At 46.9% G+C, this 15,669-nt stretch overlaps 1 protein-coding gene across 4 annotated transcripts in view; it reads right to left on the reverse strand.

The window, feature by feature from the left end:
* Nucleotides 1-15,669, reverse strand: part of Farp1 (FERM, ARH/RhoGEF and pleckstrin domain protein 1) — a 271,588-nt gene that overhangs the window by 44,288 nt on the left and 211,631 nt on the right. For all 4 annotated transcript variants that reach the window (XM_052732439.1, XM_052732441.1, XM_052732438.1 and 1 more), the window contains exons 8-13: nucleotides 15,420-15,567; nucleotides 12,327-12,422; nucleotides 10,764-10,927; nucleotides 9,523-9,591; nucleotides 6,888-6,963; nucleotides 5,611-5,866 (exon numbers count right to left, since the gene is read on the reverse strand). In XM_052732439.1, coding sequence (XP_052588399.1) covers nucleotides 5,611-5,866; nucleotides 6,888-6,963; nucleotides 9,523-9,591; nucleotides 10,764-10,927; nucleotides 12,327-12,422; nucleotides 15,420-15,567 — 809 coding nt within the window. The remainder of the gene's footprint in view (nucleotides 1-5,610; nucleotides 5,867-6,887; nucleotides 6,964-9,522; nucleotides 9,592-10,763; nucleotides 10,928-12,326; nucleotides 12,423-15,419; nucleotides 15,568-15,669) is intronic.

Below are 15,669 nucleotides of genomic sequence, written 5' to 3' on the forward strand. Positions count from 1 at the left end.
GAAGACCTTTTCCCAAAGGACCTACACCCTCCCCTGTCCCTGCCACAGCTGGCTCATACACAAACCCACACTCTCAACCCTTGTTCCCAGGAGACATACGGAAGTCTCTTGAGGTTACTAAAGGAAGACTCGCACAGCTTTCTGTCCAATTGGTGGCACCCAGATCACGTGGATCTTTGATCTAGGCTGACTCCATGTCTTAATCATTATGGATTTTTTAAAATGTTTTTCACTATTACCTCTTTAACTAAAAGAAAACTGATACTAAGTGGCATGCTAATTTTGGCCTGAATGCCAGGACTTCCTGTTAACTACCATACCTAGGAGTCTCCAGGGAACTCATTTCCCTGTTGGAAGCTTCAACTATCCCATGGAAAGGGGTGAGTTAAACTAACAAGAATAGGTCAGGGCCAGTCAGCCCTTCAATGTCACCAAAGTCAATTTCCTTAGTTGGCCACTGCTCGGCAAAGTCAGTGCTCCACTGGTCATGCCTTTCCCTGTGTGTTTGTCTGGGTTTGGCCCACGTGAAGTCAGAGTCTGTTCTTCAAAATCAAGGGAACTGGCTCAACTATAAGATGTTTATGAAAACGCTTGCATTTCATTTTCAACATTCAGCACCAGAGAACAGACTGGAGCCATGCAGTGTGAGGAAGGCCGTCCCTGGAGGAACACAGAGGAGCAATGTGTACACACGAGAGGGAGGATCAGGAAACAGCTTTCCTTGGAAATGCAACAGTGAGCACTGGAAATTCTAGCTAACCAAAGGAAAGGGCCCAGGCAAAGCCAAGCGATCAAGGCAGGACACACAAAGCAAACGGCACCTGACTGGCTAACTTATGCTCAGTCTACCTGTACTTGGTGGCTCATCACCGAGGGCTATGGCTGTCACAAACACATGATGTACTGAGATGCCAAAAGCCACTCCAAGTGGAGAAAGCTGACTGAAAGCACATGGCCAGCGAGTCCAGCTAGAACAACAACAAACCAAACCTTGAAGCATATTTAATATCATTTTACCAGTGTTGAAAGTGTTTCCTATCTGAATTGTATTGCTTCTTCAGAAAAGGCTTGACAACACATGTCAGGATGACTCCAAGGCCAACGCACGCCCCTCAAACTCAAAGTGGTCCTGGGGGCTGACTCTGCATTTTTGTTACTCAGGCCTGGCCTTTTAAAGAAAGCATTACTTGGTTTAAACCTTCAGAGATGTTCTTGAGCAGAAAATAGTTATTACTCACACTGTAAGTGCAGGCCAAGCAGCATCAGTGGAGGGATAACCGTGTGAGAAATTCCTGAAGATGAATCGCACATGCAGGAAAGAATCTGGCCTGCAAACTTCCTCTAATTAAATGCCTGTCTAATAAAATACCATCGATGGCACCCACATGACTGTTGGAGGGAGCTGGAACAGTTCAGTCTGGGTCTGGAACTCATTAAACGCATTTCTTCATGCTAAAGGAATTTCTTGCCTTTTTAGTTTGCTCTTAACAAGGATCCACACGGGAAACCACAAAGGGTCTACATATTTCAAAATAAAATTCTACAAAGCGTAGTAATGTAAAGGGGCCCTAGCACAGCTGTGAGGGGGTCTAATCTGTTTCTCTGTCTTCTATCCCTGGCCTTAAGACACCATTCCTTTTTGAAGAGCAGTAGTGAGTACACAGGGTCTGAAGGCCCATGTTCCTCATTCAAGCCAGAGAGCTGTGCTGTGTTTACCGCCATGGAGAGGCTGGCAGGGCTCAGAAAGCCCTTTGGAAATCTGAGGGATCAAGCTGTCCCCAGTCTCTCCTAGGTATTTTTCACAGCCAACCCTATGACTGGCTTCCCTCACCTTACTTCAACTTTACACAAATGTGGGTCCTTCGTAAGTCCCAGATTGAGACTTTGTGGGCTTCAGGGAGCCTTGGAGCCGGAGGCCCCTCCACAGCTGGAGGACGGAAAGGTTGGGAAGGGGTGTTGGTTTTTCTGAGCTTTGCAGAGGGGCAGCGGGGAGGATGTGTGACCCCAGCAAGCCTGTTACACTCAGCTACTGTAGGCATACACTCTCTGATTAATGTTCTGGAACGTGTATGAGTGGAAGACAGGCTCCCCTAAGGACAACCAATGACTATTCTCAGCATGACGGGATCTGTGACCTTGGAACAAACCTGTCCCTCGTTCTTTTAGGCACTAATAATTTGCTGGGACTGTCACCTTCAGAAACACTAGCCAAGAAACAGAAATGAAGTTGCTTGGCTGGTACAAAACCAATGAAGAGAAAACTCTGTGCTATAAACCAGTGGAAACTGGTGACAGACCCCTGGGCACGCGAGGATGGGTCAACTGCTTCGAAAACACTGAAATAAAATCACTTCTGTTAAAAAAAAAAAGGCAAAACAACTGTAAGAACATGTGGCTTTCAAAGGTCCTACGCACTGAGTTCTGCTATAATCACGTGACAAGGCAAATGGAATCCTTCCTATTTCATTATAGACTTCTGTACAAGTAGACATAAGGACAAGTCCCTCAAACAAATCACTGTCACAATTAAATCAAATGACTCTGCTCAACTCCTGACTTAAGTTTTCCTACAGCAAATTGATACCATTTTCTAAGACCAGACAGAATATACAAAACATGTCCAAACTGTAAGCACCCTATAATATGAACAGCAGCTAGTTGCTTATAATTGTCTTTATCATTCAAGATTTTCACATCTAATTTTAGTTAGAGATGCAGACAAGTGTCTCCAAAATTAAAACGTGGAGCCCGAAAGGTCCGATGGCATTCAGAAATCACGAGAGGAAAGAGCTGATGTGGCTGAGGGATGGCTGCAGCTTTGCCGCACGACACTGGGTGCATTGCGAAGCCACCTAACTCCTGAGTGTGAGCTTGCTCACCCACAGTGAAGGTTTGCCTGGTGACTGCTGAAGCCTCGGTACAGCTTTACAGGCCTTCTGAACGTACAAGCCATCTAAGGCGAGGCAGGGGGAGACTACGTCAATGAACAGCTGCCAGCCCCTCTGCATCACCGGTTTGATCCACCAGTCACGCACTGAATCGGCCAATCAAGAAAAGGCAAAACTGCTTGTGTACAAATGGATAAAGTCTTCGGAATATTTGAAACTTGGCTTCTCAACATTCTGAGAAGATTCCGAGACAAGATTCTGAGAGCCACAAGCCAAGCTCGACCTCACTTCCTGAACAAGCCCAGCTTTTCCCCTGTGATGCAGCTGCAGGAGGAAATCTCCTAAAACCAGTGGCCTGGTGGCTCACCAAGGATGCTCCATCTTTACAACTTTTTTCAGAATTTTGTAGTTACTTCAGATCTAAAGATTTTGTTCTATGATTAAAAAGTTATCAAAGACTGAAAAATACAAATGGAGGCATTTAAAAAGCACTTCATCTGTGGTACATGCCTTGCTCTCCAGTAAGTCGGGCAATGACTCAGCCAACGCCCTTACTACATTCCAGTGGATTCTCCAGGGCCGTCAGGCCTGAGAGAAAGGACCCTAGCTGAACCCACAGAGCCATCTGGGAAGTCCAAGCTGGAGGCCTGGCCAACAGATCCAGATCTCTTGGGTGACAATCAGGCATCATTTGACAATGGCTCAGGGATGCCATAGTACCACTAAGGACAACACAATGTGCCATAAAACCCAGCCCCGAGATCTAGAGTGCAGAAAAGCTGCGTGGCTGGCAGAGGCTGCTGAGATCCTGAAGAATATCATTGTTCCCAGTGGGGTCATAAGAATCCATACAACCAAGGGCGGTGATAATGCAGGGCACCATGTGACTGGCAGCCAGGCAGGCATGTGGGTGGCTAACCTGCTGGAGACCACAAAGCCCAGGGCAAGGTATTCATTTCCCCTGCCTTACCACTCAGGAGTATTTCTGGTTCACTGAGGGATTCTGAGAGTTAGAGAGCCATTTTCTAAAAAGAAACCTAATGATTTGACCCAGCAACGTAAACCCCAACCAAATGAGCAATCCCAGGTAAATGGCCATGCCTGGAGAGCTGACAACTTTTACAGCAAATCGCAGGAAACCATAAGGACCCCAGATTCTTCCCATTAAAATATCCCATTACTCTTGAGTATGATTTTACCAACACAGTCTCAGCTAGCAGCTAGCAACCAACTTCCACTTGGCCTCAGATTTGTTCATGCCTCCTTATAGGTTCCAGAAAACGGCCCCCCTTTTAAAGAGGGGAAAGACATGTAAAAGTCAACACTTTTCTGTGATCTCAGTGACATCTGAGTCAAAACTCCTCAGCCAATAGGAGGAGAATCTGCACACACAATTGAACACACAGAGAAAATTGCCAGGTAAATACAATACACTGTTCACACCGCCTGATTCATCATAAGGTATTTCTTACTCCCTTCAACCAGCAACGCAAACCTTCAGTAACTTGTTGTTAGGACTTCCTGTGTACCTTGCACCATGCTTTCTAAAAAGCAAGCCACCTGTGTGAAGTTTGTGTTCCTTAAAGGTTTGGGGAGTCAGACATGACCCATAAATGTGTGCCTATCCCAAACGTCATCTAACAAATGTTGACTAAAAAACGAACAAGTCACTGGGACGGACCCTCTGTGTGGCAACCCTGGATTCGTGACTCTTTAGTCAACAGTTGACCACCTGCCTTCCAGTCCCTTCACTCTTCCTCTCCTTCCTCCTCACTCGGGCGCAAGCCAGGAGCGCCCTTCTGACTCTTCCTCTGGGATGCGGAACTCCTACTTGTTGGGTAACCGAACGCCACGGACTTCCTTGAAGGGCTCACCACGGCAGAGTCCGAATCACTGGACTCAGTCCCACTGCCAGTGGAGCACTCGGTCACTTGCAGAGGAGCCAGCTGGCCCACTCCACTACCCGTGCACACAGCCTGCACGAGGGGATCCTCTGAGATAGGGCCTGTGAGAGAGGTACCGTTGGCTAGCGTCCTACCCTGGGGAACAGCCATGTTGGCCAACCCTTCCTCCTCCTGGTCACCGAGCCTATCCATGGCCTCTGGGGTGGGGGCTGCCTGGCTAAGGATGAGTGGGTCGGTCTCTGACTTATTATACCTACTGGGGAGGTTCCGCAAGTAGGGCCTCTGCAGGGCAGGGGCGCAGTTTTCACAGGGGGGACCCTGCTTTGGGGCACTATCTTCTCCCGCACTCTTTTCCCTAAGGTCATGTCCATTTTCAGAAACATAGCCTTGGGACCCAGTCCTGTCCCAACTCATAGTTGGACTTGAGCTTCTGCTGCAGGGGGACAGAGGGGTGGCCAGGGGGCTGTGGCCAGTGGAGGCCCTGAACATTTCATCTATCAGGGAACTATGTCTTGGGAGCCCAGGGCTCCCACTCAGATCAAAGGTAATGTCTGCTGAATCATCATCAAGGAATTCTCTAGAAGGAGGTCGGGAGGACTTTGTAGAGGGAGGGGAAGCCCTGTGCCTAGTCTCTGCTCGCCCCTCATCCCTGGACAGCAGATACACACCACTGGTCAAATCACCCTCATAATTGTCATTTGTTTGGGACCGGGACTGGGACCCTGGTTCTCTGAGCAGGTCGTATTCACTATCTACATCACTACAGTCAATGAAAGGAATGGAGGTACTGCTGCCCCCAGCAGCCCGGGATGCTGGACCTGTGCTTGGCTGCGGGGGCTGACGTTTGCTTGGCTGGGTGCCATCCTTGCCACCCTCCTCCTCCTCCTCTTCCTCGGGTGGCACCATGGCGGGTCCGTCTGCAGCTCTGCTCCCTGGAGGGCTCTTAGACAGAGCTGGGCTTTGGTGCGGGCCCGACTCCAACGTAGACACTTTGGCTTCCTTGGCTTGCTGGCAGCTCTGGACACTGGGAGACTCAGAACCTACTCCGAATGTAAGGCTGGCGCTCTGTGGAGACTGGGAAGAGGGAACAGGAGAAGGGTGGAGGGGATGGTTAGACGAGAGTGGAGCAACAGTGAAGAGGTGGGGCTAACGTCAGAGCTTCTCCCACGGCCTCCAGGAGCTGGAAGAAATGGCATGTAGAGGCCAGCCTGGCCTCCCCAGAGCTGGAACCCTGTGCTCAGGCGGAAGTGAAACTCATGATACAAGGTGGAGATGGGTCCCTAGCACGTGAGTTATATACACTGACTGCTTCCAGGGATTATACAACATCACATTCTTCTGAGCATCCTGTTCAGGAAGGACTATCCCCTCATCTCAAGTGGGGATGCAGCAGATGGCCCTTTCAGCCCATGAAAGCTTCCCTAGGAAGGGCCCACGGGACAGCAGAGAAACCCATGATGGACCATATGATGAAAACTCCAGAAAAGCTACAGACAAAGAAAGGGAAATATGACAGGTGAAGAGCTGGTGGTGGAGTCACCCAAGGAAAACACCTCCATGGTCTTCCTCAAACAAATTCTTAGTCTCTTTGAGAGAAAATTCTGAAAACAGCATACCGAGACACCAGCACTGGGGTCAGTGGGCACTTGCCACACTCAGAGCAAGAGTGACAATTTTTCCTGCTGTTGCTTGGCCACGGTCCAACACAGGCCCTTGGGATTCTGTCAGCCGAGTCCTCTCAGCAGGAACTACAATGGTCCAAGCAGGAACTAACACCCAGCATTTGCATAACAAGTCGCTATTGGTCACACAGCAGACACATTTAGCTGGTAGGTAGGCTTGGCCTCATGGACTGCCATGTATGTTTCAGGCCCCAAGCTCATGAGGTTCAGAATTAAAAGATGAAACAGTAGTTGAAAAGCCTGCACACCACAGGCTTGCTGTGCAGAGGCCGGGTTCAGAGCCCAAAGCCAGCTCAGAATCACTGGGGCTAAATCCCAGAGCAAAGGAGACGGGACTGGAAAGTACAGTCGGCAAGCCCAAAGCTCAGAGAGTTGAGGAAAAGAGCTACAGTTGTCCACGACTACCCACTGACCTGTTTTGGCACTTCTGAATTCGACGCTGTGGGCTGCGAAGCAAGGCTCCGAGTGGAATGGATCTTGCTGTGTTTTCTGAGGGAAATCACACAAGACAGCTCAAGTTAGGACAGCTTGGGTTAAATGAAGCAAACACCTTCTGTTTGAGGCACTGGGTCCTTTTTCAATCATGAAGGTACCCAAAGCTACCTTGGTGGATGTGACATACATGTAGTATTTTCCTAACTCCTGTGTAGTCCAGGGATCATACTTCACATTCTCCTGAGCATCCTGTTCAGGAAGGACCATGAGTGACTGAGCTCTGCCTGTTACCTACAGGGAAAGTCAAAAGGCAGGAGCGGCCACCAGACATCAAAGACTCTGAACTGCAAGCTAACACTGTGAGTACCAATTTGGGCATTTGGTTCAATATTTTCTTGATCAGATCTATGACAGGGGTAATGATCACATGCCGTCTTATTCTTACAAGATGTAAACCTAGGAGAAAAAGGTACCCTGTAAGGAAATTGAAACTTAAGAAAGGGACCACAGGGCCACCAGCACAGGTCCTTTATCTTGTCCTCCCTATCCACAGAACACGTATTAGAAACTTTTCAAGTACTGAACTCATAAGATGGTATAAATACATTCCAGTGTACACATATCTTTTTTTCACATGGAAAGGCCCCAGGTCATCTATATGGACAGAGCTACCTCCTGTGTGGTCTTCAGTATCGCAACAGCTTAAGAAAATGATGGGATTATTATCTTTGGATAGATAGGCAAGGCTGTTTCTGGTTAGCTAGTGGCTTGGATTCATAGGCAAAGGCTTCCTGACACCACATTTCTGGGTAGAGGTCATGACAAACCATGAGAGATTCATGGCTTATTTTAGCAAAATTAGAATAAAGCATCAAAATGATTTGAACATCTGTTAATAGGGAGCAAGATCAATAAAATGTAAAACACCCTAATACTCTAGAGTTCAAAGACAAGTTAAAAAGCAAATCAAGTGTTCCACGTATTGTATGCATGTATTTATGTAATTATGACAGCATATATAAATGAAACACCACACACCCAGGGCAATTCTCCATTTTTTTAATGAATAAGTATTGAACCCCAGAAGGAGCATAAATCTAAAAGTTTCTTTTGGAAAGAGAGATGGGAACTAGATAAGGTGACCCAAGGTGGTTTTATCTACTTTTGTTAGTCAAGTAGCAACAAACAAAAAAAGAACTTCTGAACTAAATATGTCCAAATACTAACACATGTTGGGCATCCTTTTGTAGCTAGAGTTTTCCTGCCTTGCCCACAGCCAGGACAAATCTCTCTCACCCACCAGTCCCACAGCCACTCAGACCCAAGTAAACACAGAGACTTATATTGCTTACAAACTGTATGGCCGTGGCAGACTTCTTGCTAACTGTTCTTATATCTTAAATTAATCCATTTCCATAAATCTATACCTTGCCACGTGGCTTGTGGCTTACCAGTGTCTTCACATGCTGCTTGTCATGGCGGCTGGCAGTGTCTCTCTGACTCAGCCTTCCACTTCCCAGTTTTATTTTCCTCCTTGTCCCGCCTACACTTCCTGCCTAGCCAATGGCCAATCAGTGTTTTATTTATACAGAACGATATCCACAGCATCCTTTCCTCTGATGTTTGGGAACAGAAGTATTTGGATTTTGGAATATTTGCACTCACGTAATGAGATAGCTTGGAAATAGTATCCTAATCTGAACATGAAATTCTTTTTTTTTTTCCTATGCACCTTATACACATAGCTTGAAGACTGTTGTATATAATATTTATAATTTTGTACATTTTTGACTGGGATCAAGTGTGGAATTTTCCACGAAGAAGTTTTAGGATGGAGTTCAAAGTTCAGATTTTTCCAGCTCTTCAGGCTTCCAGAGTAGTTTCCCTGCACTTGTTAATGCCCAAGCTGTAACAACAGGAATAGCCACGACATCTTGTCCATATGCTAGGGAAATATTCAGTGTACTAACATGAGCAACAGAAGAAGATTAAACATAGAAACTCATAGGCAGCTGAGAGGGCTTAGGCCAGGGTTTCACTCCTCGCCCTTCATCTCCCTTGGGAAGCCCAGAAATGCTGACAGGCTCTAGGCTCTGGAGCTAGCCTCCTTTCCAGTTAGGAGACCTGTGCTACTTGCTCTGTGTGTCAGTCTCAGGGTCTCCATGGTTAAGCAGAGAATAAACGACCACTGACCACTGGTCACACAGAGCCAGCGTGAAGCAAGGGGCCCCGAGCAGAGCCTGGCAAATACTGGAGCCACAGAATTAGCGGCAAACTGCAATCACCATCTGTGGGTTCTCTCCCAACCTTACCTAACTAAAGTTAATAGAACCATTCGCAAGTCACATCCTCAAGCATGTAAGGACTCCTGAGGATCAGAATAGGCCTGTAAGACACTGGGCGCACTCAGCCCTCCATCAGCTCTCCCTCCTCACCTGTCCCCATCTTCCCACCTCCTTCTATCTTGAGTGAGTACCCAGGGTCCTAAAATGTTCTTGTCCAACCCTCGACTTGCTGAGGTTGACTATGTGGTTGACCATATCTCACCCCGGGCTGGATGAAGAAGTATTTGTTACTCAGAGAGAATGGCGCTGGCTAGAAGGAGCTCTTTACCTTTCAAACTGAACCTTCTTGTGGCCTCCTTCTTTAACATAGTCCAGAACTTGCTTCTGAGTCCGACCACTGAAACAAAGGGACATGACATGGAGGCATTTGCATTTAAACACATCTTGCTAGGAGCCTTTAATCCTAGCAGAGGCAGGAGGATCTCTGAGTCAGAGGCCAACCTGGTCTACAGAGTGAGTTCCAGGACAGCCAGGGCTACACAGAGAAACCCTGTCTCGAAAAAGCAAAGCAAAACAAAACAAAACAAAAAAACCATATCTTTGCAGGCAGGTAAGAATAAAAGCAATCCTAAGAACCTCAGGGTTTCTGTCCACTTGATCTCTTACTATTTTCCTTATATATAATAAGACAAAACACTCAACTAAATAAACCCACTTAACCATGGTTGGTTGTGAGGCCACCATCTCAGGAGTCTGTCCATCTGTGAGGGTGGGGAAAACTTAGTTCTCTGTCTATACTTAGACTAGTGTTCCTTACAGTACGAAGTCAGTATTGTTTGAAAAGTAAATGAAAATGTGAACCTAAGATGGTCAGGTCTATGCACCCGTCTATGACACAACGCTTAAGGCAAATGAGACACTTGCTTTTATAAATAAACTCCTTTCCGCGTGAGCGTGGCTAGGGGATTGGCTCCATGGTAAAGCACTTGCCTGAAATGCACAAGGCCCCTGGATTCAAGGCCCCAGAACTGTTAAAAGACAAACTCACATAAGGAGCTACAAGCATTTGATGGAGAAAAACTCAGTTTTCTTTGGGTACAGTCTCTTACAGATTGTCCATGTTCCAGTGGGTGGTCCTACACCCAACCACATATGGGCAGCACTAAGTGGGCACAATGAATGGGCTTAAGGGAGACTAGGAGAAGCTGGGAAGGAAAGGTGGTAGCCGGTGTACAGAAGAAACTGGAGGGGAAATGTAGGCATGGGATTGATCAAAACACATTGTGTTCATGTGTAAGATTCTTAAATGATATAAACAAATTCATCTAGAGACTTATGCTGGGATTTGACTGTGAACGGCAGTTGGCTAAGTAGTTCCCAAAGGTTCAGACAGACCCTCGAAGATGACATGGAGCTGGCTGGGATAAGCCAGCCAGTGCCACCATTGGTCACAGACCCAACCACGGTCTGCCTTCTCTATCTGCTGTGACTCACAACAGCTAGGATGGGAGAAGTCTCAGGAAAATGTTTTCACAGAGAGCAAACGGGCTTGAGAAGCGGCGCCCTCACCTGAAGCGGAATGACGACCCTCGGCTGAAGAGGACAGGCTTTGGTTTTGGCTTGGGTTCTTCAAAGAGTCTAAAAAAGGCGTGATGCTCCACACAGATTTTCCAGAAGGACTTGCAGAAGTCTCGACCAGCCATCAGGAATTCCAAGGTGTCCTGGTATGAGCTCTATAAAGAAGAAATATAGCTTTTAGTTTCTCTGTACCATGCACAATCGTTCTGTTGAAATGCGGAGAAAACAATAGAAATGAATTTGTCCAATAAACTCATAACTGTGTGTTTCATTACAAGATCTTTAATTCAAAGACTGAGCAAAATATGCTGTTCCTAATGCCGAGGCAGGGTCACTTTCCAGCCACTTCTCCACAGACTTCCTTACGGGAAATAATGGGAAACAGGCACATAGACCGAGTGTGGCGATAACATTTCTTAGTAGAATCCATAAACAAAACTTCATTTTCTTGGCTTCTGCTACCTCCTTAAAAATAGTTCAAGTATTAACACACACCCCTTCCTTAAAATATCTGAACTGTGTCTCTTTCTTCTGTTTTCTTCCTCATGGCTCCTGTCCAGGCTGACTTCTAATTCCACTGTTTTATAAAATAGTGGAAGGCACAAGCCTCCAGGTGGCCCCAAGAGCCACAGAGGAAATGAACTCCACCCCCACCCCCACGCCCCAGTACAAAAGTATTAATGACTCTCAGCTGACAAACTTAGATGTCTTTTGATTCTGGAAGGAATATGGCAATTTTCTACTCCTACACTCAGTGTTTCCAATTTCAGTGGCCATGTTACATAAACAAAACCTCCCAGAGTCCTCAGCGTCCCCAGCAGCTCCGACTATTTTCGGGGCTCTTGGAGTTTGCACAAACTCAACTTACAGTGTATGCTGTAGTCGTTCCCACAGAAACTGGCTTTCTGTAACTGTAATTGCATTTTCCCACAGAGAATCATTGATTGGGGGGTTTGCTTCCCAGGCAGGCCTATTAATCCACTCAACACACTGCACCTGAATTCTGAACCTAGACTGCCCTGGTCACCCCCTGCCCATGGGATAAAGGACTCAGTTCCGGATGGGGACAGGCATCAGGGATGTATTGTACATCTTCTGTGTGGCTTTTGGCAGATGAAGAAGACACTATTCTCTTTCCGGAACCCATCCTGGAGTAGGTGACACTTTTGGGGGTTCTGTGGGAACTGAAAGTGATACATTTAGCCTATGCACTCCCTAAAAGTGTAAGGAAACACCAGGAACAAGCAAGTCAGGACTGCTTCTAAGTGAGGACAGCCAGGATATGGCAGAACGCTGACTGGGTCCCAGGGCCGAGCCACAGGGTGGATACGAAGCTATAGCATGGCTAGTTGTTTTTCGGGAAGGGAAAGGGTCTTCTCCTTAGGTACGCATCCTTTTTATCTGTCCTCCCAGAACCCAGAGAATAGCAAGAGCATTCCCAAGCTTCTGGATGCACGATTCTCCCTAGTCCATCTTTACAGGCCAGCTGCTAGGAGAGCCTGCTCCACTCACAGCTCAGCTGGTCTCCACACTTTATGTTCCTGAGTGACTTACGTTCACATCCGGTCGGAGCTTGATAAGAAAGCGCTTCCTTTTGAAGCTCAGCTTCCGTACCTTGGCCCAGTTAAAAGCATTGATTTTCGTGAAACCCTGAGAAAAGAGAGCAACCCGTGAGCTGATCCAGGCCATGCACATGAGGCACATGGGAACCCCAGGCAGAGGGTTGAGGGTCAGGTCAATCGCGCAGAAAATGCCTTTGATGAATGATTCCCAGGCTCTGTGTCTACTGGATGCCATGCACTCTTACACTGTTATTTCTCACTAATTATAGAATTTGGCATTTAAACCATGTCTGCCTTCATGTAGGGAAGGCACTGGTCAAGGTAATGAAAAGATAAATAAAAATGAAACCATGACAACCACCACACCAATAATAACCGTCTCTCACGGAGGGCCAGGTATTGTACTAAGGGCTTTTTAGACTGGATCTCACCAAACCACACACAGAACTCAGGGAGATGGATTTATTATCTTCATTTCACAGAAATGGAAACTAAAACATGTATACGTAAATATAAATAGAGCCCTATGAACAACATGCCCTGTCATCTAAAGTGGTAGGAATGGAAAAACCAGGCACGGGCTAGAAGATTAATTCCACGACACTCCCTTTTTGCACACAACTGAATTGTCTAGCAATTTCTAATATTTTGATCATATTAAATATACACAAAGCACATGAATTCAATCACGGTACTTCTTTCCTCTCTTTGTGACTTTTAGAAACATTTAAAGGTTTAGTTTTGAAATTTAATGGTCATGACAAAACACTGGGTTTTACTGCTCTTTTATCTTTTCTTTCTTTTTTTAAAAAATTGTTTTTCCAAGACAGGGTTTCACTGTGTAGTCCTAGCTGTCCTGGATCTCACTCTGTAGCCCAGGCTGGCCTTGAACTCACAGAGATCCACCTGGCTCTGCCTCCCGAGTGCTGGGATTAAAGGTGTGCACCACCACTGCCTGATTTGTTAAAAGTTTGTTGGTTTATTGCTCTTTAAAATCAGGTATTCGTGACTTATTTGTGCAGGTTAAAGCTGTGGGGAGAAGTTCTTCCTCCGATAACATCCTGCTCTTCAAAACATTCTTGCTGACAGCAGCTATGAGATCCAAGCCCCAACTGTTCAGGATGTGACTGTGTGATATTCAGTGTGTGCCATAAACGGACACTATTCAAGGGTGAGGAACTGCTACAACTCGTGTGTAGGTTTGTGTGTGAGTACGTGTGAGTTTCTAAATGTGTGAGAGTATGTATATGTACAAGTGTGTGTGTATGTATGAGTGTACGTATACATGTATATGTGTGTATGTGAGTATGAGTGCATGTGTGAGTAAGTGTGTGTGGTATGGGAGAGAAAGAATAGAAGGAGGGAGAGAGAGCGAGAGAGAGACAAGAGAGCGTGCGAACTTGCAAGTACAGGCCAGAGGTCACAGGGACAGGGCTTTGTTTGGCTGCAGGAACCTCCCTCCTGTGTCCTCCCCGGGGCAGGGTCTCAGGTGCAGACACTAGCTCAGCTTTTGCAGTAGGTGCCTGCGACCTCGGGTCTCCAGGCCTGTGTGACAAGTATCTCACCAACAGAGCCGCCTCCCTCTCCAGCTCCTTCTGCAGCTCATGAAACAGGCAAAGCTGTGGCGCTCACAAAGGCACTCATGCTGTGCGCACATTTACAGCTTTAAACCTTAGCAAAATCTGATCAGTTTCATAAAAACAGGTAGGCGCTTTCCACATAACCACTCAAATATAGACTACCTACTTATGTTTATTTTAAAGTTGCATTTCTTGACTTCTGTGTGGGAGGGGCACACAGGAGATGTGGAGGTCAGTGGACAATGCAGGGAGGTAGGCGGCTGCTCCCGGGTCCCTGGGATTGAACTCTGGGCCTTAGGCTGGGTGGCAGGTACCTTTACCTACGGACAGATCTCACTGCTCCTGTCCTGCTATGCTTAAAGAAATGGACTGTGGAAGCATTTGGGGAGGGGATCATGGTTTGGACACAGTGTAAGTGTGTCCCCCAAAGGTTCATGTGTTGGGGGTTTGGTCACCAGTGTGGCAATGTTAAGAGGTAACAGTATCTTTAAAAGATGGGTTCTAGTGAGTGGTCCTTAGGAATAAGGGTGTGCCTTTGGAGGGGATTAATACAGTTCTCAGGAGACCTAGGTGGCTGTGGTCTTTCCCTCTGGTATGTGCTCTAGCCTCTGTGACACTTTCCTCCATGGTGAAGAATGTAGAAAGAGGGGTCGGGACTGTGGTGTGCTCTTTGGAAGTTTAGTTCATCAAACTGTGACTCCATAAACCCCTCTCCTTCCAACTAGCTCGGGTGGTTCTGCAAAACAGAAAAGGGGTCACCAGCACAAGGGTGTTCGTTATTGTGTTTTCACAAGACTCAAATGCCTAAATAAACGACTCTGTGAAGCTGCACACTAACTGTGGGCAGGCTTGAAGGGATCACACTGGAAGGAAGGTAGAAGAGAAAAGCACTGGTCTAAAGCCATTCCATGCCGGGCAGCGAAGAGCACGCACACTGAAGAGCAGAGGGTCACAACGCCTTTAAGAACAGGACAGGTTAAGAATGCAGGGACAGAGTCTGTCTTGCTGAAAACTGTGCATTGTAGGGCTGTTCTTTCTCAAAAGCATGTGTGCTTTTAAAACTGGGTATACTGAAGTCCCAAATAAGCTGGTCGAACACAAATCAATTTGAAAGGAAAAAAACAACAACAACAGGATCAAATTTTAACTAAGCGTCACGATGTCACCTCCGAGTATGGAATGCATTTATTTGGGATCTGAGATCACCATTCCTGTACAGTGTATTCTCAGCATAGGCCTATTGGGAGTCACCAGGTTCTACGCTCTGAAAGATCTATTAAACCCAAACGAAACTCTAAAGTGGAGTCTCCAAGCAGGACAAGGAAGAATGCAGAGACCAGGGGACAAACAAACACTGTAGAAGCCGAAGGCCTGGGTGACTTTATGTTTTCTTCTTCACTTGGAAATAACTACCAGAGGCCTTAGCATGCCACCCGCATGAACCTGGGGGAAGAGCCCACTCTCCCGCCTCCCTCACCAAGGGAAAGGCACTGTGTTCTCCACACCTGAAACACTAGAATTCCTGTGTTGGCGACAGCCAGGTTGATCTTGGTGCCTTCCCTGTCCTTGGCAGGGTGCAACCGGATTCCGTACATCTCCAGCCGACGGGCCACCTCCAGGAGCTGGAAATCTGACTCTGCCGGGGTTTGTCCACTGACAAAGCAAGGGGAGAAGAGAAAGGCTAGGGGATTTGGGTTCCCCATGTCTATTATTTTCAGATTCAGCAGCTTCTCCTGGGAAATAAAAGGCACTTCA

This window comes from Peromyscus californicus, unplaced genomic scaffold (assembly GCF_007827085.1).
Source record: "Peromyscus californicus insignis strain IS unplaced genomic scaffold, ASM782708v3 Scaffold_12__1_contigs__length_115047231, whole genome shotgun sequence".
In the NCBI taxonomy this organism is placed as follows: Eukaryota; Metazoa; Chordata; class Mammalia; order Rodentia; family Cricetidae; genus Peromyscus; species Peromyscus californicus.